This window comes from Macrotis lagotis, chromosome 5 (genome assembly GCF_037893015.1).
Source record: "Macrotis lagotis isolate mMagLag1 chromosome 5, bilby.v1.9.chrom.fasta, whole genome shotgun sequence".
Taxonomy (NCBI): domain Eukaryota; kingdom Metazoa; phylum Chordata; class Mammalia; order Peramelemorphia; family Peramelidae; genus Macrotis; species Macrotis lagotis.
In genome coordinates, this window is record NC_133662.1 from 216,999,278 (window position 1) to 217,024,398 (window position 25,121).

At 37.8% G+C, this 25,121-nt stretch overlaps 1 protein-coding gene across 3 annotated transcripts in view; it reads left to right on the forward strand.

The window, feature by feature from the left end:
- Positions 1-25,121, forward strand: part of CAPZA1 (capping actin protein of muscle Z-line subunit alpha 1) — a 45,558-nt gene that overhangs the window by 4,638 nt on the left and 15,799 nt on the right. For 2 of the 3 annotated variants that reach the window (XM_074188451.1, XM_074188452.1), the window contains exons 2-3: positions 18,765-18,828; positions 20,109-20,160. In XM_074188451.1, the coding sequence (XP_074044552.1) occupies positions 18,765-18,828; positions 20,109-20,160 (116 nt within the window). Of the gene's footprint in view, positions 1-11,131; positions 11,474-18,764; positions 18,829-20,108; positions 20,161-25,121 lie in introns of those variants that run through there. The other variant, XM_074188453.1, reaches the window with a different exon arrangement.

A 25,121-nucleotide genomic window follows, 5' to 3' on the forward strand; every position in this document is an offset into this window, starting at 1 on the left:
ATGAAAGATAAAAATGATAAATGTTAGAAATATCGCACTAATACTGGTGCTCTGAATTATTCTGTTTTGGAAAACATTGTGGAACTCACCAGAGAAATAACTAAACACTACATACTCTGATCCAGCCATACTGCCACTGAGCTCACATGAAGAAGATCAAAGAAAAAAGGCAAAAGTGCCATCTATACATAAATATACATATACACGTGTGTGTGTGTGTGTGTGTGTGTGTGTGTGTGTGTGTGTGTGTGTAGCAGTATTTTTTGTAATAGTAAAGAACCGGAAGCAAAAAATAGAGATCTATTCACTAGTGGCTTAACAAATTGTAACATTTTTTAAAAATTATAGCAGTATAAGAAATTTTGAATCTGAAAAATTCAGAAAAAACTTGGCAAGCTGTAAATGAATGAAGAACATAGTAAGCTCAATTGAGAATAATTCACGTGACTACTAAAAGAAAACAAGAATGTCATCATTGATTTCATAGGACTAATAGTGAAATGGCAAAGAGGTGCTGTAGGTGCAGAATAAGGCATATGTTATCAGACATAGCCAGTATGTTGGTTTATTTTACTTAACTAGACTTTTATTACAAAGGATGGTTCCAGTCATTGATGGTGACTTTTTTTAAAAAAAAAACAGGTATCACTTCTGATTTCACTGATGTTGCTTGGTTCCAATATTCTATGTAATAGATTGAAATGACAAAACACTTTAATTGGAGGTAAAGCCATGATGGCAGAGTAAATGCAGGCTCCCTCAAGCTCTCCTCTAAATCACTCCAAATACCTTTAAATGACTAACCAAATTCTAGAGTAACAGAATCCACAAAAAGACTGAGTGAAAGTCTTCCAACCCAAGACAATTTGGAAAGGTCTGCAGTACCAGAGTGAGAAAAAGAACAAGAGAAGCACGAGTTTCCAGAACAGGAAGTGGTAGCCCAGCCAAGGTGGTTTCTAGACCTATCAGCCCAGAGATTGCCAAGTACAACTTGAAAGGTCAGCAGGAAAATTCTGCTGTATTGGGACAGAATTGGAGCCCGGTCCAGTGTAGGCTCAGCAGCACAAACCCGACCCCAGCAGATCAGGAGCAGGCCGAATGAGCCCCTGAATCAGCAGCAGTAGCTGCTTCCAGAGCTCTCAGCCCCCAGACAGTAAGGGGAGATCTGAAGGAGATATTAAGTCTCTTTGCTATCCCTGCAGCAGGAATCTGTTGCTTTGCCTTTACTCAGATCTGGGTTGCAATCTGGGACCCCAGTCCCAGGAAGAGGATGAGAAGCACAATAGAGGTTCCTGCCTAAACATAGTAGGTACTCTTCTTACAGTTCCAGTTCAGAAAGAGGAGTACTTATGGTCACCCACACACCAGAGCACAGGCAAGGAGAATAGTTATGACCTCTCATAAGATTTGGAAGAATTGAAAACTTGTAGATCCCTAGAAGTATCTCTGAAAACAACTTCAAAAACTCTCAAAAGCCTGAACAGTACATCTTCCAGCCTGGAAGAAAAGCCCCATCTTACCAAAGAGTTAAAATCAAGTCATAGGCTGGGGAAAGGAACAAGCAACAGAAGGAAAAAATCCAACTACAGAGAGTTACTATGGTCATATGGAATATATACACTCAGAAGAAAATAACAAACTTAAAATATCTACATCCAAAACCTCTTAAGAAAAATATGAATTGGGCTCAGGCTATGGAAGAGCTCAAAAAGTATTTTGAAAATCAAAGAAAGGAGGTAGAGGAAAAATTTGGAGGAGAAATGAGAGGAATGTGGTAGTATCCTGATAATCAAGTCAGCAGCTTGGGGAAGGAGATAACAACAACCATAAAAAAAAAAAAATCAGACTGGGCCAAATGGAAAAAGAGGTCCAAAAAGACAGTGAGAAGAAGAATGCCTTAAAAAGCAGAATTGGCCAAATGGCCAATCCAAAAACTCTCTGAAGAAAATAATTCCTTAAACTGTAGAATGGAGCAAAGGGAAGCTGATAACTGTGAGAAATTATGAAACAATTTTTAAAAAAATGAAAAACTAGAAGAAGTATCTGATTGGGAAAACAACTGACCTGGAAAACAGATAATTTAAAAATCATTGGATCACCTGAAATCCATGACCAAAAAGGAAACTCGACATCATTTTTAAAGAAATTATCCAGGAAAGCGACCCTGATAGTTTAGAAAGAGAAGGTAAAATGGAAATTGAAAGAATCCTTCAATCATCTCCTAAAAGAGATCCCAAAATGAAAAACGACCAGGAATATTATAGCCAAATTTCATAACTCTCAAGTCAAGGAGAAAATATTGCAAACAGCCAGAAAGAAACAATTCAAATATCATGGAGCCACAGTTAGGATAACTCAAGATTTAGTGGCTTCTATATTAAGGGATCATAGAACTTGGAATATGGTATTCCGGAAGGCAAAAGAGCTTAAAATTATGACCAAGAATCGACTACTCAGCAAAACTGGGCCCTTTCAGGGAAAAAAAGATGGACATTCAATGAAATAGGGGACTTTCAAACTTTCCTGATGAAATGACCAGAGCTGAACAGAAAATTTGATCTTCAAATACAAGGTTCAAGTGAAACCTAAAAAGGTAAACAGGAAAGGCAAATCATAAGGAACTCAATATTCGGGCATGGAAAGATGATACTCATAGCTCAAATGAACTTCCACATGAAGGCAGTTAGAAGAGGCATATATAAACAAACTACAGGTGGGAGTTGAATATGAAAGGAAAATACATTATATAAAAATATATATAAATAAAAATATTTTAATAGATGAGAAAAGAATGTATTGGGGGGAAAGGGAAGGGTTGAAATATAGGATGAGGTAGGTTGCTTCACATGAAAGAGGTAAGAAAAAGCTTTTGCAGTGAAGTAGAAACTTGCATTGGAATTGACTCCAAGAGGAAATGATTTACACACTTAGTTGGGTATAGAAATTTTTCCTATCCTAGAAGAAAGTAGAAGAGGAAAGATTTGGGAGAAAGGGGGTGGGGGGAGGTAAGTGGTAGAAGGGAGGGAATATTGTGGGAGGGGTAATCAGAAGCAAAACTTTTGAGGAGGGAATGGGTAAACGGAGGAGAATAGAATTAGTAGGGGTAGAGTGGGGAGAATAAGATGGAGGAAAATAGAGTTAGTAGTAGCAACCGTGGGGGAAAAAAATATTTAAGTTTCTCTGATAAAGACATCATTTCTTAATTAAAAAGAACTGAGTCAAATTTATAAAAAATAAGAGCCATTACCCAATTGACAAATGATGAAAAGATATGGATAGTTTTCAGGAGGTTATCAATGCTATCCATTTAAATCATTTTTTAAAAATTTGATATTTATTCTCATTTTGTACAAACAATGTTTTTATACATTAATAAAATATTCTTGTTAAAGAATAAAGAGTTAAACAAAAAGAGTAAACAAAATACCCCCTGCCCCCCCCCCAAAAAATAGACTTGCTTGAGTGATAAAGGGGAGAGAAAAAAATTAAAATTAAAAAAAATAATAGGGGCAGCTAGGTGGCGCAGTGGATAAAGCACTGGCCCTGGAGTCAGGAGTACCTGGGTTCAAACCCGGTCTCAGACATTTAATAATTACCTAGCTGTGTGGCCTTGGGCAAGCCACTTAACCCCATTTGCCTTGCAGAAACCTAAAAGAAATAAAAAAAAATAATAGTAATAATTGTAGGTGTGGCCAGGTGGCACAGTGGACAGAGCACCAGCCCTGGACCAAGGAGCACCTGAGCCCAAATCCAGCCCCGTACACCCAACAATCACCCAGCTGTGTGCCATGCAAGCCATCCCAACCCCACTGCCCTGCATAAACCAAAAAAAGATATAAAATAAAATAGTAATAATAGTAGGGGGCGGCTGGGGGGGCGGACAGAGCACTGGCCCTTGAGCCTGGAGCACCCAGGTCTGAATCTGGCCTCAGACACCCAACAATCACCCTGCTATGCAGGCCACCCAGCCCCTTTTGCCCTCCAACCCCCCCAAAAAAATAATAAAAAATGTGCTTTAGACTGTGTTCCAACACCTCCAGCTCTGTCGCAGGTGGATCACATTCTTTATGATAAGTCCATCACAAAAGTTACTTCCATATTTTTCCACCATTGCCGTTGCTGATCACAACTCCCTCCTTTTGTATTTCTCCACTTCTATGTACTATATTTTCTCTCTCCTTTCACTTTGACCTGCTGTAGGGTAGCTGAGTGGCGCGGCAGACAGATCCCTGGCCCTGGGGCCAAGAGGCCCCAAGCCCCTATGGTCCCGGACAGGCCATCCAATCCCAGCCCCTTGCAAGAAGTAAAAAAAGAAAATGTGTTATATCTGATCACTTCCCCCCATGCTCTATCCTCTCCTCCATCACTCAGATCCCCCCTTCCCCCTGTCCCCCCCCCTTACTCCAGATGTCTATACCCCATTGAGTATATATGCTGCTTCCTCTCCTAGCCACCTCTGATGAGAGCGAAGATTCCTTCATTCCCCCTTGCCTTTCCCCCTTCCATATCATTGCAATAGCTCGTTGTAACAAAGAAAAATCTTATATGAAATATCTTGGCCTATTCCTCCTCTCCTTTTTCTTTCTCCCATTACATTTCCCTTTTTTTCTATTGACTCCATTTTTATACTACAATATATCTTCAAATTCAGTTTTCTCCTGTGCTTCATCTATAAAAGCTCCTTCTGCCTGCTCTGTTAAATGAGAAGGTTCATATGAGTATTATCAGTGTCATTTTTGTATACAGGAATACATGCAGTTCATCATCATCAAGTCCCTCATATTTTCCCCTTCTCCCCCAATCTCTATGCTTCACCTGAGTCCTGTATTTGAAGATCAAACCTTCTGTTCAGCTCTGGCCATTCCAAAAGGAACATTTGAAATTCCCCTGGTTCATTGAAAGTCCATCTTTTTCCCTGGAAGAGGATGTTCAGTTTTGCTGGGTAGTTGATTCTCCGTTGCATTCTAAGCTCTTTTGCCTTCCAGTATATTATATTCCAAGCCCTACGAGCTTTTAATGTAGTGCTGCTAAGTTCTGTGTGATCCTGATTGGCTGCTTGTAATATTTTCTCTTTGACTTGGGAGTTCTGGAACTTGGCTATAATATTACTGGGGGTTGTTATTTTTGAATCTCTTTCTTGGGGAGATCTGTAGATTCTCTCCCATTTCTATTTTGCCCTCTACTTCTAGGATATCAGGGCAATTTTCCTGTAATAATTCTTTGAAAATGTTGTCAAGGGGGCAGCTAGGTGGCACAGTGGATAAAGCACCGGCCCCTAGAGTCAGGATTACCTGGGTTCAAATCCGGTCTCAGACATTTAATAATTACCTAGCTGTGTGGCCTTGGGCAAGCCACTTAACCCCATTTGCCTTGCAAAAAACCTAAAAAAAAAATGATGTCAAGGCTCTTTTCCTGATCATGACTTTCAGGTGTTCCAGTATTTTTTAAATTATCTTTTCTCTGTTTTCCATATCAGTTTTTTTCGAGATGTTTCACATTTTCTTCTAATTTTTCATTCTTTTAGTTTTGCAGTATTGAGTCCTGATTTCTCATAAATTCAGCAATCTCCCTGAGTTCTATTCTTTGTCTGAAGGATTTATTTTCCTCAGAGAGCTTCCTTATCTCTTTTTCCATCTGGTCAATTCTGCTTTTTAAAGTATTCTTCTCCTCAACTTTTTGAACTGTTTTATTCATTTGACCTAAGCTGGTTTTTAGCATGTTATTTTCTTCAGCATTTTTTTGGATTTCCTTGACTAGGCTGCTGACTGCATTTTCATGTTTTTCCTGCATCTCTCTCATTTCTTTTCCCAGTTTTTTCCTCTAGCTCCCTCATTTGATTTTCAAAGTCTTTTTTGAGCTCTGTCATAGCCTGAGCTCAATTTCTGTTTTTCTTGGAGTCTTTAGATGCAGGAGCTTGTGCTTCCTCATCTTCAGACTGAGTGTTTTGATCATTCTTGGGCTCACAGGCAAAACATTTCTCAATGGTGTTCCTCTTGTTTCTCTGCTTGCTCATTTTCCCAGCCTGAGCCTGGTTTTGGGGTGTTTCCTGAGCTTTTGAGACACTCCCACAAGGATCTCAGTGTGTGAGGCTCTGTCCTCCCTCCTGGTCTGTGAATGACCATATGCACCCCCCTCTGCCATGGGGCTGAGGTGGGGCGGGGCCCTGCTGTTCTATGAGGGGGCCTAGACTGCGATTAGGATCTAAATGTGGTCAGAACCCCAGAGTCCTGTTCCAGGAGCAGAGAACAGAGCTCTGCATTCTCTCTCTCTCTTCACTCCCCTCCCTAGGTTCAGTGGGCTCATGCCCTGGGGGCTCCTGCTTACCTGCTCCCCCTTGCTTCTGTTTCCTGGATCTGGACTGCTGCTAGCTGTGTGCCCTGAGGACTGGGCTTCATGTGCTCACTCTTGCTGAGGTCCCCCAGCTGTTCCCCAAGTTGTGCCCGGTGCTCCCCACTGCTGTGAGCCAGGCTGCTCTTTTCCAGCTTACCTTGAGTCAGAGAACTGCCTCACTGGGTCCCTCTGTGGGTTCTGTCTCTCAAAAATTTAGTGTCCTTAGTTTATAAGTTTTATGAGAGAACACCTAAGAGAGGATCCTCTCGTTGCCATCTTGGCTCCGCCCCCCCATTTAAATCATTTTTTAAAATGTCTTAATTTTTGACAAGAGAAATTCTAGTTGGAACAATTCTGAGGTACTACCTTATAACTATTGAATTGGCGAACAGGACAGAAAGAATGACAAATGTTAGGGGGGAAATAGGAAATATGGAGATGTTAATGCAATGCTGGAGGAATTGTGAAAGAATTCAGCAATTCTGTAGAGCAACTTAGAAGTATGCTTAAAAGGCTATTAAAACCATGTCTATATCCTTTGACCTAGCAATGCTATTCTACTAGGTTTGTATTCCAGAAGAGATGAAAAACAGGAAGGAAAAGTACCTCTATGTACAGGGATCATAAAATAGCTCTTTTCTGATGGCAAAGAATGGGAAATTGAGGGGATGCTCATCAGTTGAGGAACAGCTGAACAAATTGTGGTTTGTGATTAAGATGAAATGCTATTCTGTTACAAGAAATGATGAACGGGAGACTTTCAGTAAAAAAAATTGCATGAGCAGATGCAATGAGAAATGTACTATATAAAAAAAGAAATGTACTATATGTACAAAGTAATAGTGCTATAAGATGATCAACTGTGAATGAGTTACCTTTTCTCAGCAATGCTGTGACCCAGAAGAACCCTGAAGGATTTAAGATAAAGAATACTATCTATCCCAGAAATACAACAGATGGTATCTGAATATTGAAGCATACTTTTTTAACTTTATTTTTTTAAGGTTTCTTTTTACTTTGGAGGGGTTATGTTTACTTTATAAACATGACTATTGTGGTAATGTTTTTCATGACTACATTTTTAACCTATATCAAATAAGTTACTTTCTATCCGGACTAGTGAAATTTTTGTACAATTTAAGATAGCTATCAATGTTCAATGTGTTGCTTTGAAATTTAGTTTTAAAAATCCTCTAAGGAAAGTCAAAACACTTACCTCATATAAGGAAGATCAGAACACTGTCTCAGAGAGGACACTGGGAAAGGTCTGTGTATGAAGATTCAGAGGGCAATATGAATTGATCTCCAGTCCAAAAAGTCCTCTTTGACGAGATCAAAAAGAATTTTTTTTTTAGGTTTTTGCAAGGCAATAGGGTTAAGTGGCTTGCCCAAGGCCACACAGCTAGGTCATTATTAAGCGTCTGAGGCCGAATTTGAACTCAGGTCCTCCTGACTCCAGGGCCGGTGCTCTATCCACTGCCACCTAGTTGCCCAAATAGAATTTTTAAAATCATGTAGAAGAATTGGGAAAAGAAATGAAGAGGTATGCAAGAGAGTCAACAGTTGAATAGGAAACATAAAAATTGACTGAAGAAAACAACTCCTTTAAAAATATAGTTCATCAAGGCAGCTAGGTGGCACAGTGGATAGAGCACAGGCTCTGGAGTCAGGAGGACCTGAGTTCAAATACAGACTCAGATGCTTAATAACCTAGCTGTGTGACCTTGGACAAGTCACTTAACCCCATTGCCTTAAATAAATGATACAGTTCATCAAATGGATAAAAGAAAACTCTTTAAACAATACAATTGGACAAATGGAAAAAAAGAAACAATCCTTTAAAAATAGAACTGGCCAAATAAAAAAAAAGCTAACTGAAGAAAGTAATTCCTTGGGAATTAGAATTGGGCTAGTGAAAAATAATGATTTTATGAGACACAAGGAATCAGTCAAGTTTTAAATGAAAAAATAGAAGAAAATATAAAATACCTCTTTAAAAGCACTAATTTTTATGCCGTCAGGTGGAAATAAATATTTCACATGATTTTCTCACCTTCAAAATATAAAGGAGGAATACTAGCAAAATTTATTGTAAAATGAATTTGTGTTTGTATCTTCTATATTCCCATTGAATTTTCTGGAAGATCAAAAAAGTAATCTGACCCCCCCCAAAAAAAAATGTTGTTCCTGGATATAAAATATTACTAATGGGTATCTGTTCTTTTTCTTTTTTAATTATTTAAGACAATGGAGTTAAGTGACTTGCCCAAGGTCAAATCTGAACTCAGATCCTCCTGACTCCAGGACCGGTGCACTGTCCACTGCACCACCTAGCTGTCCCTGGGTGTCTGTTCTGATCATTATGTATGCTTCTTGTTACAATGTAACCCATTTCCATGCCCTGCTATAAATTAACCCTGGCCTCATGACAATCAAGAATATCATTGGATTACAAGAAATAACCATTGATTCTCCTTGATTTTTGTCTTGTGACCAGACCTTTTTTGGAGGGGGCGGGGCGCGATCTTTTATCTATCTCTTCTTCATTGTTCCTTATTAGTTGTATGTCACAGTCTTATATCCCCTATTTTTTCTGTTAATACTCTTTTTTTTTTAATTCTTTTTAACTATAAATAACTCATAGCTATACCAGAGCACTACCGGTAGGATATAGATATAATAAAGGTGGGCCTTTGTTTTGATATCATTAGAGGAACTTTACAATTTGTTAAAGGCAATTGAGGCCTTATTTCAGTAAACCTGATCAGAAATGAGAATCATCTTTATTAGGATTATTGTTACATAAGTGAAGAGAATGGAATAATGATAATAAAATTGAGACAATTAGGTGGTACAGTTTATAGAGTACTGGATCTGGAACTTAGAAGACCTGAGCTTAAATGGTGCTTCACACTCACTTTATGACCCTGGCCAAGACACTCCTGCTTACTCAGTTTTCTCAACTGTAAAATAATAATACTGTTATCTCCCTCCCAGAGTTATGGCATCTAAATGAAGTTATTATAGTGCACTCTGCATGATGCCCCTATTATAGGGCTATGTAACTGCTAACTAGAATGTCAGTGATGATCAGAGTGGGCTAAGTTTAAGAGAAAAAAGAGAATGAGTTCTGTTTTGGATCTGCTAAATTTATAATGTCTGGGAAGTATTTCAATTCAAAGTACCCATTAGGCAGTTGATGGTGTCAGACTGGAGAGAGAGAATATGAATGAATTTCGAAGTCTGTGAGACATGTGCAGAGAGATGATAATTGAACCTATGGGAATGGATGAGATCACTGAGATAAAATATAAAGAGAAGGAAGAATAAAACTTTGACTTGCAAATTCACGGCAAAAGAATACTGTATAGATGATGGAATTAGACTGAAAAGAAGTCACCAGAAGAACCACTAGAATAGTATGCATGAGGACAAAAGGGTCAAGAAAGATTAAGACCTGAGAAAAAGCCATCAAATTTGGCAAATAAGAGATATCTAATAACTTTGGAAAGAGTAGTTTCAGTTAAGGGAAGTAAGAAACCAGTTGCAAGATGTTGAGAAATGAGAGAAGTGAAGGCAATAAGAGTAGAGAGAGAGAGCTTTTTCCACATGTTTAACTGAAAGGATAGAAAGGTGTGTGTGTGTGTGTGTGTGTGTGTGTGTGTGTGTGTGTGTGTGTACACATATATATGTCTGAAAACTGATAGCCACGCAAATTCAGTACTTTGCAGCTATGTCCCCAAACAGATCTGTGATCTTAACATTGTAGATCGTCTCTTGAGCCTTTTAGTTCACAAGCATTCATGGCAGCCCATCCTTTGCAGCAATGTCCATGGTCTAATATGATACCACAGGAGGATTGTTCGGGCCCTAGGAGAATACTATCTTATTATTATCATCATCTTCTACTTTTACCCAACCACTCAGCCATTTTGTCAATCATGTACTTGTCTGATATCATCCTTTATGTCCATTCTTTGTGCTTCCTTATTTATGGATTTCATCCTGCTCACATCCACTGGCATCTTTCTCCAGTGCTCTCTGAATGATGTACATTCTTAATGCTTTTAAGAAATGAAGTACCCAGCATCTGCCTAGCAGTCTAGTGAAGTCTCATCTTTCAAGACAAAGCTTAAATGTTCTTCTTCTACATAGAAATTTTCATGCTTTCAATGCTAGTGTCCTTTGCAAGCTACTGTGATTTTAATTATTTTATATTTGTACCTATTGCCTTTGTGTTTATTTTGTGAATGCTTAGATTTGTGCTTCTCTTCCCCCATTAAAATGTAGACTTCTTGCTAGTATGGAATTTTTATTTTGTGCATTAGTATTTCCATGACCTAACCTAGTGCCTGGTACTTAATAGGAGGTAATTTAATAAGTGATCATTTATTGATAAATTGAAGAGAATGAATGACCAGCCCATCCAGAAATATTTTCCCCCACTTGACCTGCTTCAGTGCCTACAATACCCATAGTATTTACTTCTTTTAAATAAGACTTTTAAAGTTCATGTTTTATGTGAGAAGTTTGGATTGATTTATTCACTCAACAAGGTCTTGAGGAAATAAAACTCAAAAGTTTTGATGAAATAATTAGGAAGAAGCCCCTAGGCAAAGGGTATATTTATAGTAGTAATTTGACTAGATACTATATATTGACTAAGGTCACTGTTGAGATTCTTTTTTTTTAATTAATTTTTATTAAAGATATTATTTGAGTTTTACAGTTTTCCCCCCTATCTTGCTTCCCTCCCCCCACCCCACCCCCACCCCCACAGAAAGCACTCTGTCAGTCTTTACTTTGTTTCCATGTTGTACCTTGATCCAAATTGGGTGTGATGAGAGAGAAATCATATCATTAAAGAAGAGAAGTCTAAGAGGTGACAAGATCAGACAATAAGATATCTGTTTTTTTCTAAATTAAAGGGAATAGTCCTTGAACTTTGTGCAAACTCCACGGCTCCTTATATGGATACAGCTGGCACTCTCCTTTGCAGACAACCCAAAATTGTTCCTGATTGTTGCACTGATGGAATGAGCGAGTCCTTCAAGGTTGAACATCACTCTCATGTTGCTGCACTGTTGAGATTCTTAACTCTGAAATTCTGAGATTCTGGGACCTTGGGGGTAGGAATATTCAGGTACAGATTGTGCCTGCTTATTGTAATTTATGTAACAATTGACATATCAACTATTTAAAATCAAAAGAGAAGATTGTGTGTGGTCTCTGATCTATCTAGTAGATAACTGGTATATTTAGAGTTGTTAAGCATATGAAAATGATATTTGGTAAACTTGTCAACATACTAATAATAAATGTTCGCAGTCATCAAAAGGGGTATTTGTGTGTATATGTAGTTTTATCACAGGGTAAGATAAGGGATATCACTGGGATTTGAATAGAATGATATTCTGGGTCTGAGAATATCCTACTCTAAGTAGTTTTGGAAGTATTTAGGTTGGTTTAGTTTGGTTTGTGCTGGGTTACAGTAGTTTTTGAGTTATATTTGATAAGGTGATCTTCTCTGTGGGGATACCTCCTCTTCTATCAAGTATAATCTCTTCATATCTTGTTATTTGTCAATTCTTGTCTAATTTTTCTACATTAAATCATCCATAATGTATCCACTTAATTAGCTAGAGGCCTTTTGGTTTCTTTAACATTAACTGGATAACAGTGGGGCCTTGGGTCTTCCATGTTTTCCCTCACTCATTCTGTACCTACCCCACTTGCTTTTGTAGTTATTCTTTTTTTTTTTTTTTTTTTGCAAGGCAATAGGATTAAATGGCTTGCCCAAGGCCACACAGCTAGGTAATTATTAAGTGTCTGAGGACAGATTTGAACTCAGGTACTCCTGACTCCAAGGCTGGTGCTCTATCCACTGCCTAGCTGCCCCACTTTTTCTAGTCTTTTACACCTTATACTCCATCATCTTCAGTTCAGGTATACTGTCATCCATGCTATTTCCCAAAAAAAGAGATACTTTTCATCTCCTTATCTTAGACATCTTCACTGGCTGTCCCCCATGCCTAGAAGGCTTTTCTTCATCTGAGCCTCCGGGTTCCTAATCCCAGCTAAAGGTTTGGAACCTTCTCCAGAAAGCATTTCCTGATCCTCTTAATTTTAGATCATTTACAAATGTCATAAAGCTATATATCTATGTCTCTATATATGTATATGCACACATGTGTGTGTTTCTTGTTTACATGTCATCTTTTCCTGTTAGACTGTAAGCTCTTTGAGGACAGGGATCATCTTACACCTTTCTTTGTATCCTCAGTGCTTTAAGTACATTTTCATCCTTAAATGCCCATCTCTTGAAATTGCCTGGCTAGATATCTTGCAAAATTGTGTTTAAACTAGTTTAACCCTCTATTACCTCTCTGCTTTAGGTGACATGAAATTTTTCCAGTTTGGAAATCATTCCCCTTCGTACAATAACAGGTTACATGGTGTGTGTGTAAGAGAGAGAAACAAGAGACCAGAGACAAAGTAAAACTGGGGCCCAGCTCTTAGTCCCTATAGTTCTCACCCCACTCCACCCGGCTCAGGGCTGTTGCTTAGTGAGAATGAAAGTCACACCTTTTAGCCTAGCTTTAAATTTCTAGGTAAATATGATTATTATCAGCATGGAGCAATTCACCAATAGCTGGCTGGTAGTTGAACAGCTAGAGCATTTTCTTTGTTGATGACATGTTGCAGCATAAGAGTCCCAAGTCTTGTCAGTCATCTCCATAGATGATGTAAAACAAAACTTCTTAATAATCTTGTTAAAACAAAATCAAAGGATAGAAGGTGCAGAATCAAAACAATGGGAGATATTCAGTAAGAGAAGTGAGATATTTGAGAAAATAATGAATCTGCAGAACTATTTATGAATACTTTCAAAAGCAGACCACTGAGATTTAACACCCTTCTCTAGACTAATCAGAGAGATAAAATATTTATAGATAATGTCAAGTTACATAAGCATATATACCTTTTATTTGTCTATCTAGAAGGTAAGCAAGATTTCTCTTCATGTTTTTCAATTAGCGATACTGATCTAGCCACAGACTTTGCAGTAATGTCAAACTTTCTAGATGTATGACAGTCACACAGGCCTAGGGTTCTATTTCCATATAAATCATCATTCTTAATACAATTCATATTTTAATAAGGCTTTGAGGTTTAACAAAACATTGTCATTTTACCAATCCTATGAAGTTGGTAGTGTCTCTAGATAAGGAAACTGCTGTTTCCTTTATGATACTTTAGTTTAATTTATCTTAATAGAGTTTTATGTTGAAGATATTCTATCCGTTCATAATTTTGAAATAATCTTTAGGATTCAGTAGATACCATGAGGGAGCAAAGTAGAAACGTGTGCAAACAGTTTAATAGATTCCAGAAAATGCTAAATGATTGAATTTCTATTTTATGAAAGGGGTGAAATCTGGTATTTATTTATAAATTGACTGTTTGGCACTTAAAATGTTTTGTTTTTACATATAAATAGCATTGTAATTCTGGTCATATTCAATGTAACCAACATTGTGCTAATAGTAATTCTGATGGGCTGCTAGGTGGCATAGAGGGTAAAGCACCGGCCCTGGAGTCAGGAGTACCTGGGTTCAAATCCCGTCTCAGACACTTAATAATTACCTAGCTGTGTGGCCTTGGGCAAGCCACTTAACTCCATTTGCCTTGTAAAAACCTAAAAAAAAAATAGTAATTCTGAAGAGAATGGGGTAGTTTTCTGTGATGATCTCCCATTTCATCATCAGTCATGGTGTTCCAACATTGGGCAAAAAAGTTAATGTGGCAAGTGTAGGACTTTAGGGGGCAGTAATGAATTAAGTACAGATTCAGAGAAGTTAAGCCCTTCTAATTGCTTCTGAAACTAAAGGCTTTATGTCCTCTATAAGAACACAGTCTTAGATGATTAAACTACTTATTTTATTAATAATGCTTTACTTTTTGGAGCAGTGTGATATGGTATAAAGAGCAGGGGTCTTGGTCAGAAAAACCTGTATTTTTTTTGCCTCTTAATAAATGTTTGTTGAATTCAATTCTGGTTCTAACATTTAATAGTTGTAACTTGGACAAGTTGCTTGTCTCTTTTGAAACTCAGTTTCATCTATAAAAAGGAGATACTTGGAATACTTCATAGGATTGTCATTGGAAATGTATTACTACATAAGTTTGAGTTGTGATTATTGCTGCTGTCAGTGTTGCTCTGAAACAATGGTAAAGTGGGAAAGTAATTATTTCTATCTAAACATTTCTTTTATCTGCTTTCCCATTTATTGAGCTACTTTGTGTATTATGTGCTATCCATGGATACCTTAATATATGAAAATATTCTCTTGTATTAGACACAAGAAGGATCTGGTTGACCTGTTTTATGCTGAAGGAAAAAGAACTCCATAGCATAAACTTCCAAAACTTACAGAACTGGTTTTTGTAAGACACCCAGGGCCACTGATTATCTCTTCCTTGGACTATCCATCCTGCCAAGGAGTAAGAATTCATTTCCCTCAGATAGGTATGACTGTCACCCTCCCTCATCTATGCTCCATGAAGGTAATAGTGCAAATTTTATATGGGCAACTGCATTGTATAATTTCCTACCAAAACTCTCTTCTCAGGTTCTTAAGACTTTAAGGTCCAGTTTGAATGTATCTTTGAAGCTTCTGCTCTCCCCACTCCCCTAACATAACTCCTTTATGTTTATAATTGTATAAATATGTCATTATAATGCCATATAATATGCCAAATAATGCCATATATTCAGTGACATTTTGGGAAAAGAGAAAGAATTGAATTTTTCAGTCAACTTTTCCAGTTTGATGGGTGTGAGATGGAACCTCAGAGTTGCTTTAATTTTCATTTCTATTATTATTTCTTAGTGACTTGGAGCATTTATTTGCAAATGACTTTGATAGCTTGGATTCCTTTCTTAGAAAATTATTTGTTCATTTATTTTGACTCAGCTTGAGTATATGTAGAAGGCTTTCTCCAGGAATTTAACCTAAAAGGGGAGGAGAGATATAGATAGATAGTTATCGGGGATGGGCATATTTTTAAGCAGTAAAGTAGGATCTCCTAGATTGGGAGAGTGTGAAGATTAGAGAGTAGGAATGATAGAGGGGACAATCTGCTGGAAAGGATGAGATCAACGGGGCAGCTAGGTGGCGCAGTGGATAGAGCACTGGCCCTGGAGTCAGGAGTACCTGCGTTCAAATCTGGTCTCAGGCACTTAATAATTACCTAGCCATGTGGCCTTGGGCAAGCCACTTGACCCCATTTGCCTTGCAAAAAAAAATGTAAAAAAAAAGAAAGGATGAGATCACATAGAATTATACATTTAGTGGGAATTATGTTAACTAGGAAAAGGGCCAGGGATGAAGATAAAGATAGACTTCTAAGAGATGTAAGATGAAGAGGGAACTGTGGTCAAAGGTATGAAGAGGAATGAACATATTTGGAATAGCCATTAAGGGAAGGAGGAAAACAAATCTGTTTAAGGAGATCTATAAGGATTACATACCTAGCTGTGTGGCCTTAGGCAAGCCACTTTAAGCCTTAAGGTAGCCTTGCCAAAAAAACCTAAAAAAAAAAAAGATTATGTAAAATAAATTTTTTAGCAAACACCTGAAGTTTGCACTGGACCAAATAATGATAAAAAAAATCCACTTAGAGACAATTTTAAAGGACTTGTGATGGGGGGGGCACGGCTAGGTGATTCCGTGGTTAGAGCACTGGCCCAGGAGTCAGGAGGACCTAAGTTCAAATCCATCCTCAGACACTTAATAATTACCTAGCTGTGTGGCCTTTGGATTCCCGCTTAACTCCATTTTCCTTGCAAAAAACCGAGAGAGAGAGAGAGAGAGAGAGAGAGAAGTAATTTGTTCATAAGAAATCTTTAGTATAAGGTATAATCATCTTTTTGTTCTGTTGTGTATATGGGAATGACCATTTTATTTAGTTTAGAATCTTTTTAAAAGAGAAGAGAGAGAAAAGTAATACTAATAGGGAATAGTTGAAAGTAAAACAAAGTTCCTTCCAAAAATCTCCATTCTCCTACTTTCTACATGCCTTTTCCAAAGACTCTTCATTAACCCCCAACAAATGTGTACTTTCTAATTAGGAAAACTTTAACTCTACAAGCAATATCCATTTGGTAGAAACAAAAAACATTGCCAGTTGTTTTTGAGACCAGAAACCTACTTGGAGTGAGGAAATGCAAGACTTATTTAGAGATGTACTTTTACCCAAAAGAAGCATGGAATCCAACATGAAGGGCCCTCCCTATCCCTTGATAGTCCCTGCCCTGGTCAGACTTCATCTGTTATACTTAGGGTTCCATGTTTTAAGAAGGATGTTGACAGGGATAATATGACTAGGAAAGTGAGATCGATAAAGATCATACCATATGATCAAGTCAGGAACAAGGGAGGTTGACCTTTAAAAAAAAGACTTAGAAGATTCCCATTATCTTCAGATAATTGAAGAACTTTCATAGTAAAGAAAGATTCTACATTTACTCTGTTTGACTTCATAGGGGGAGAACTAGTAGCATTGGATAAGAGTTGCAAATTTGGGTTTTCTGCCCATTTTAAGGGAAAATGTCCATGCAGAACTGTCCACAAGTTAGCAGATTCCACATCACTGGAAGTCTTCAAGTGGAAGCTGGATAACCTCTGAGGTCCCTTCCATCTCTTAAATTTTTTATCATTTGTCCTTTATATAAATGTGAAAATAATTACTTTTCATACTCATATCAATTTTTAGGAAATCTTCAATTATCCTTGTATTGTTGACATGTCAAAATGATACCTGCAACCTCTAATATACAACCTTTTAGCTCTTCTGAGCTGCATCACCCAACAAAAACTTGTCAAAGGCTACATGTAGAATTTAATATTTATTTATGACTGTAGTGAAATCCATAGTGCCAATGAATATAATAATAAAATGTAATAACATCCGCATGCATGGCATCTGAGGCCATGGTGGCCTACTGCCATGAGTTGGACATATCTGCTGTAAAAAATATCCTAGTTGATAATATTATTACTATAATTTGTTGATGTTGCCAGATTGTATACCAGATACTTAATATTTTATATACAAGAAGTTTGTAAGTTGTTTCTGTAAGTTAAGTTGTTCTGTGTCAAATGTAGGTCTAAGATAGATTACAAATTGGGAGTTCAACAGTTCTACAGTATTTATATTTTCTTTTTGCTACCTACAGTGACCCCTGTAGAACATTAAGTGAATAGAGGCTTCTGTTACAAATTGCTCCTGAATTGATTACAGAATACTGCTGCCTCCTCATTTCCTACCTGGCTGCCTTGTTTTTTTTGTTTTTGGTGTTTTGGGAGGTTTTTTGGTTTATTTTTAGATTTTTCAGGTCAGTGGGGTTAAGTGGCTTGCCCAAGGCCACACGGCTAGGTAATTATTAAGTGTCTGAGGTCGGAGTTGAACCCAGGTACTCCTGACTCCAAGGCTGGTGCTCTATTCACTGTGCCACCTAGCTGCCCCATGGCTGCCTTGTTTTGACCTTTATTAACTGACTTCACCATGCCTGACCTCTGGTACCTGTTCTTATCCTCTCCTTTTGCCCTTCCCTTCCTCCTTCAATTTCATTTTGAGTCTTGTCTCTTTCCCCTTTAGAGCAGAAGCTCCTTGAGGAGAAGGGACTGTTCTTTTTTCCTTTATGTATCCCCAGAGCATACTTAGTTCCTGGCACATTGTAGGCCCTTAATAAATGTTTACTGACTGGTCTTATTGGCAGAGAATTCACCCTACCAATTTCCAGAGTGCTGCTTCTCCCCTCCCTACCCCCCCTCCAACCCACTCACCCCCCCACCCCACCCCCATTCCTAGGGGGGGAAGTACAAAAGAAAGAAAATATACATTTAGGAAGTTTTCAAACTAAAGGAGGCACTATATGCTCTAGGATTTCACCCTTCCCAATTCATTTAGATGCTAATAACCTCTGGACATTTTCTGAAGTTAAGACCTAAGAGGTTATAAGTAAGCTTAAAAATATGTATGAATTTTTATTCTAGAGGCAAAAGTAGGGGTGGCTAGGTGGCGCAGTGAATAGAGCACCAGCCTTGGAGTCAGGAGTACCTGGGTTCAAATCCGACCTCAGACACTTAATTACCTAGCTGTGTGGCCTTGGGCAAGCCACTTAACCCCATTTGGCTTGCAAAATCCTAAAAAATAAAAAATAAATAAATAGAGGCAAAAGTGAAAGCAAATTGAAATACATTTTCCTGAATAAATTATTCTTTGATGAAAATTGATATTTTCTCTTAAAATAGAATGATTAAGCAAGCACATATACTTCACAATCTACTCAGATGTATATTTATGCATTGGCTGTTTACATTAGCTACCCATAATCATCAACCATTAATTCTCTTCTTTTCCTGTAGGTACGGATAGCCGCCAAGTTCATAACTCATGCTCCCCCAGGAGAATTTAATGAAGTGTTTAATGGTGAGTAATTTAATATCAGTAAATTTTTCTTTTTATCATTATAATTCATTACTTTAAATCTATGCCAAATATTTGATAACCTATAATAACCATATACCATTTTTCCCACTGTCCCAATCTCCAAAATACTGTTTGAATGAGGACCAGAACTGGTGCTAAAAACAAAAATTATCAGGGATGGGGAGGCTAGGTGGCACAGTGGATGGAGCACCAACCCTGGAGTCAGGAGTATCTGAGTTCAAATCCGACCTCAAATACTTAATAATTGCCTACCTGTGTGGCCTTGGGCAAGCCACTTAACCCCATTGCCTTGCAAAAACTAAAAAAAAATTATCATGGACAATCAAGAAACATGGTTCCAAAATATAAGACTCGAAATATAGACAATATTGTGCAGCTCAATTTAAGACATACAAAGGTATATGCCGTCATCCTGTGTTGTTAATAAGTTCCAGAATTTTCTGTGTACTTTGACCATGGTTAAATTCCAGTGATCATTCTAATAACTGCATTTACTTTATTTCAGGATTCTAGATAGAAATAATATTGGAAATTATGTGACCAGTAAAATTCAGTGATCCTATTAGTTACTAATATGAGTTAATCAATCTTGTGCAACAAAAAATGTCAGTATTTTCAGAAAATTCTTTCATTTCCATCTAGATGAATGTGTCAGCATCTTCTGACATACTAGGACCAAGAATGCTAATTGTAATTTATTGACAAAATGATACTAGGGTAATGAGAGAACCCTTTGGTGGTTTTATTTACTCAGTACCTTCTATGGAAGTAGTTGGCATAGCCTGAGACACAAGTATAAGAGTGGGGACAGCTAAGTGGCAGCCAGGTGATGTTATGGATAGAGCATCTGCCCTGAAATCAGGAGGACCCGAGTTCAAATTAGGCCTCAGACACTTAATGATTACTTAGCTGAGTGACCTTGGGCAAGTCATTAACCCATTGCCTAGCAAAAAATAAAAAAAATTTATGAAAATGTAGATTGAAGGCCTGCTTCAAGTCTCCCAGTGACCTATCCTGACTAGGTGACCCTCAGCAAGTTAACTCCACTCCAAGCTCTAGGCAGTGTTCTAAAAAAAGTACCCAGCTGCATGAAATCACAGATCCAGTCCCTTCTGTGCCCAGAATCTATTTGTATTTGTTAATATCTGGAAACATATCTGTATAGGGTGTTTAATGCCTAACAATCTAATGTAGATTTTGCTAAAAATTTGGTATGTTTGTCCTTTTCTCAACCATCTTAATATTTTCCCCCCCTCCAGATGTCCGGTTACTACTTAACAATGACAATCTTCTCAGGGAAGGGGCAGCTCAGTAAGTAAAATTTTCAAGCTTACTCTAGTCACCGCCTCAATGCTGGATGCATTATTGGTAGAGAAACAGACGTCTGGGAAGCTTATGTTGCACAGAATAAAGCAGATTTTTCAGCGTCTGTCTGCCAATAGACATTGTGAGGGGGAAATTGTTACTAAAAACTTAATAGACACTGTTTTCTTTTTTCTCATATTAATAAGTAGAGAATAAACATTAAATGCAATCTACAGAGTACCAAGTACTATGGTGTTAATTTGCATTTGGTGAGTTATCAGTCTATGTTCAACTCAAGTATAAACATATTACTAGTTTAAAAAAAAGTTAGAGATTACTTTTTTTATCAGAAGAATTTTGAAGTTTTTCAAGGCACCTCCCAAAAAGTTCCTGGCTAATTAATCTAGAACTTTGGTGTCTATGTAACACATAGGCTATCCTTAGCATTTCAGGTAGCTATCTTTCAATTCCTATCAGGAATTTTTTAATTTTTTTAACAGTTCATAGAGACCTTGCACAGAGGCACTGACAGTATCATTATGAAAGATACATCACAACTCAGACACACAATAATGCACTGACCTCAGACTCAAGTGCCTGAGTTTTGACTTGATAAAAATATAAAATTATAATCAGGTTATAGAATTATAGCCCCTCATATTTAATGCCAACTATTTTTAGATACTACATATAAGCAATGAAATGGAAATCATTTCTGAACCAGAAAACTGCAGATTCAAGAAAAGGAACAATTTCAGTTAGTAGGTTCAGTTATTGTTTGAGTGGACAGTAAGTTTTCAGACAAATCTAGTTTTTAAAAATTCAACCTAATTCCAAAGGAAATGTGCCTGCAACTTTACTTATTGATCTGAAGTCATGTATCTTCATTACTGTTAGAAAGCAGTTTTTAGGCATTTGAAGACACCCATTATGTTTGCTTTCCTCTTTTCCATACTGATACTTTGACCATTCCTCATAAGATGTTTTTTAAAATCGCTTACCACTTTTGCAGTCCTCATCTGGTTGTGCTCCATCTTTTCACTCATCTCTCAGCTAGAATTACCTATGTTGCAAGTGTGGTCTGGTCAGGACCAAGCACAGCAAAAGTACTTCTACTTCTGTTTAGAGACTCTCTAATAACATAGCCTACAAACATCATAGTTTTTTTGGCAACGATGTCTTGCTATTTGTTCTTAAAAAGTAAAGCCCCTTTTCCTTTTGCTCCCAACATGTGATTTCAGCTCTTTAGAAACCTCCTAATGAAGAACCCCCTCTGCTGATAACAGTTGGCATTTGCTCTACTGTTCATGATCTTAAAGTAACTGGGCCACTGAGAGGTTCAGTGACTTGTCTGGGGTCACACAGCTCAACTCTCTGTCTCCAGTGCCACCACTGCTTCTCCTGAGATGTTTATGAATATTGCTTCTTTCTGAAATATTGATCTTCTACAAAGTAAATATTAGAATCCCAAGTAAACATTTTTCTTTTTTTTTCTATTAAATTTTATTTTATTCCAACTTCTTAGTGATCTTTAAAATCTTGACTCAGTAATCCATTATTATCCTTTTCATCTTTTTCTTTTGTCCATTTTATAAGTTCAGAAACTCTTCTTAAACTTTTGCAATGGAGGGGAGGAGAGGAAGGTGAGGGGGAATGAGTGAGTCTTCATTCTCATCAGAAATGGCTCAGAGAGGGGCAGCTAGGTGGCGAAGTGGATAGAGCTCCGGCCCTGAAGTCAGGAGTACCTGAGTTCAAATGTGACCTCAGACACTTAATAATTACCTAGCTGTGTGGCCTTGGGCAAGCCACTTAACCCCATTGCCTTGCAAAAAAAGAAAAGAAATGGCTCAGAGAGGAAAAAACATATACACTTAATAGGGTATAGAAATCTATCTTACCCTAGAGAAAAATGAGAGGAAAGGGAGGGGATGAGGGAGAATTGGGGGGCGGGGAGTAGGTAAGAGAAAAGAGGGAAGATAGTGAGAAGGTACTCAGATACAACACACTTTTTGAACAAGGACAGGGGGAAAGAGAGAGAATAGAATAAATGAGAGTGAGGAGGAATAGAATGAAGGGAAATACAGCTAGTGATAGCAACTGTAGGAAAAATATTTAAGCAGCTCCTCTGGTGGACTCATGATAAAGAAGGCAACTCATCCCAGAGACAGAACCATTGGAATCTGAACACAGACTGAAGTGTACTTTTTTCATCCTTCTCTCTCAATATTCTTTGAGGTTTCTCTATCTTTTTTGGGGGGGGGGTTATGTTTACTCTCACAACAAGAATATTGTAATGATATAAAATACACCAAAAAAGGAGAAAAAAGAAACTCTTTTCTTAAAATCTAATCCATCACCAAAACCTGTTACTTCGGTCTCTGTACCATCTCTGACTTCATCCTCTTCTCATCCACCCATACTTTTCTTATCTCCTGATTGAACTAAAATAAGTTCCTAATTTGCCTCTGCCTCCAGTTGCTTCCTGCTCCAGCCCATCTTTCCCAAACTGCCCCAGGTCTGATCATGTCATTCTAGTATGCAAAAACCATTTTTGGGACTCCTTATTGACCCTATTTGAAATACTTGAATCTGGTTTCAGTTTGCTTTCCCAGTTTTATTTCATATTACTTCTCTTTGAACACTCTACATTCTATCTATAGTGGCCTTCTTGTTCTTCCCTGAACTAAACATACCATCTTCCTGTGTAAAGGGAGTGAAGCAGGAGTGCCAAGAGTGGACACAGGATGCCCCATGGAACTAGGCCTCCTGACTGCTCCAAGTGCACTCTCCAAAAGTCACCAGATAGTGTCCTGTTTGCTTTCTCTCTTTCTCAAAAAGACAAGATCTGCTTTTCCTGTGTTCTCCCACTTAGAGGTTTTCTTTTAGTTCTTGACCCAGGTAGGATTGAAAATACAAATATTAGAATATAAACCCCTTGAGGGTGAGGACCATTTTGTTTTACTCTTTTGTATCCCAAGCTCTTAGTGCTGAGTCTACCTTTTTGTGTCTGTTTAATAGATGTTTGTCAATCTGTAACTTGTTTTGTATCAAAATACTTCCCACCCCATTCCATTAAATTTATTTCCTGCCCAACTTCATGTGACCCAAAGTTTCATGCATTCCCATTATAGAGCTAATGTACTTTTACCAAATGAAATAAAACAAACTACACCAAAACTCATTTGGCAACCTGCTCTAATAAAAATCTGAAATGCAACTCTTAAGATCTGAATTCTAAACTAAACTTTTCAGATAGACCCCCTAAGGGCTCTTTGCAGGGGGAACACTATCAGGCATCCCTTCAATTTCAAAGTCATAGAGAAAGTAGAAGTCTTACCACTCAGTGGAGAGTATTACATGCTTTCAGTCTTTGTCTAAAATATACTCCCTCTTCATCTCTTCCTTTCAAAATCCTTTTCTTCCTCCAACATTCAACTCAGCTACTTCCTCCTCAATAAAATCTACCCTGATGTCTGCCTGTATTAGAGGATTTTGTCCCTTTTACACCCTGTTTTGTATTAATGCTTGTACATGAACATGTTGCATCACTATCAAAAGAAGGTAATCTAGAGCAAGGGGTCCAACCTTTTAGCTCTTCTGAGCCATCTTGTCCAACAAAAACCCCTCAGGGGCTGCTTACAGAATTTAATACTCAGTCATGGATATAATGCAACCCACACTCCAGAGGAATGGGTCTATGAAAAGGGCCCAGGCCACTGGGAGCTGCAAGTTGAACACACCTGATCTAAAGGGCACAAACAAGGTCCTTTTTGATTTTTGTATATCCTAGTACCTAGAACAGTATTCTAATCATATCTAGTAAGTACTTAATTAGCCAAATTAAGCTTGCCTTTTATGTCTTCATGTCATTTGACATGCCTCTAGAGATTTCCTACCAGGTTTTTTTGAATATTATAATTATTATGAACATTATTACTCAGTTCTTTTTAAAAAGATAGCTGCAAATCTTTCTATTTGTTCTATTATCTAACCCAAATAATCTTCATCTTATCCATAGGTATTATGTCTATGTATGTACTCATATATGTAAAAATTATATACACATATTATACCTATATCAGTTACTTTGTCAGTTGCCTTGCTAAAATCAAAATATACTATGAAATCAAAATTTATTATTTCATTTACTTGGTTTCCAGTTTGTTAACCCGTTAAAATAGGGAATGAAGTTAATTTGACTTGTTTTAAGTTTTCAAAAACTATTTTTCTCTCAATTACACTGGCCTGTACATAGGACCAAATTTCTATTTGTCTCCAGATTTGTATTTCCCAAGTCTTGCTTCTAAGGTTACACCCAGAAGAAGGAAGTGGTGAAGGAAGCTTCAGGAAGATGTATAGCTCCTCTAACCCCTTGCCTCTCCTTCCTCTGATAGGTGTCAGAGCATTAAATTCCAGATTAGGCAACAAGGTAGTACAGCTTTGACAAGGACTACATTATCAACTTTAATTTGGCAAAAAAGAAATTTAAACGGCTAGGTGGCGCAGTGGATACTGCACTGGCCCTGGAGTCAGGAGTACCTGATTTCAAATCTGACCTCAGACACTTAATAATTTACCTAGCTGTGTGGCCTCGGGCAAGCCACTTAACCCCATTTGCCTTTCAAAACCTCCCCAAAAAAATTTTTTTAGAGACCAACTATGGACAAGAAAGGACAGCTAGGCAAGGTGGTTCAGTGGGTAGAGCACCAGACCTGGAGTCTAGAGGACCTGAGTCCAAAATCTAGCTCAGACACTTAGTACCTGTGAGACCCTGGGAAAGTCACTTCACCTTCTTTTCTTCAGGTTTTGCATCTGTCAAATGAACTGGAGGAAAAAATGGTAAATCACTGCCAGGAAAATCCCAAATGGTGTCACAAAGAGACTGACAAAACTGAACAATAACAGTAGTGGACGAGAGACTGTACTCACAGTAACTATACCTCCAGCTTGATCTATCTTCGTTATGG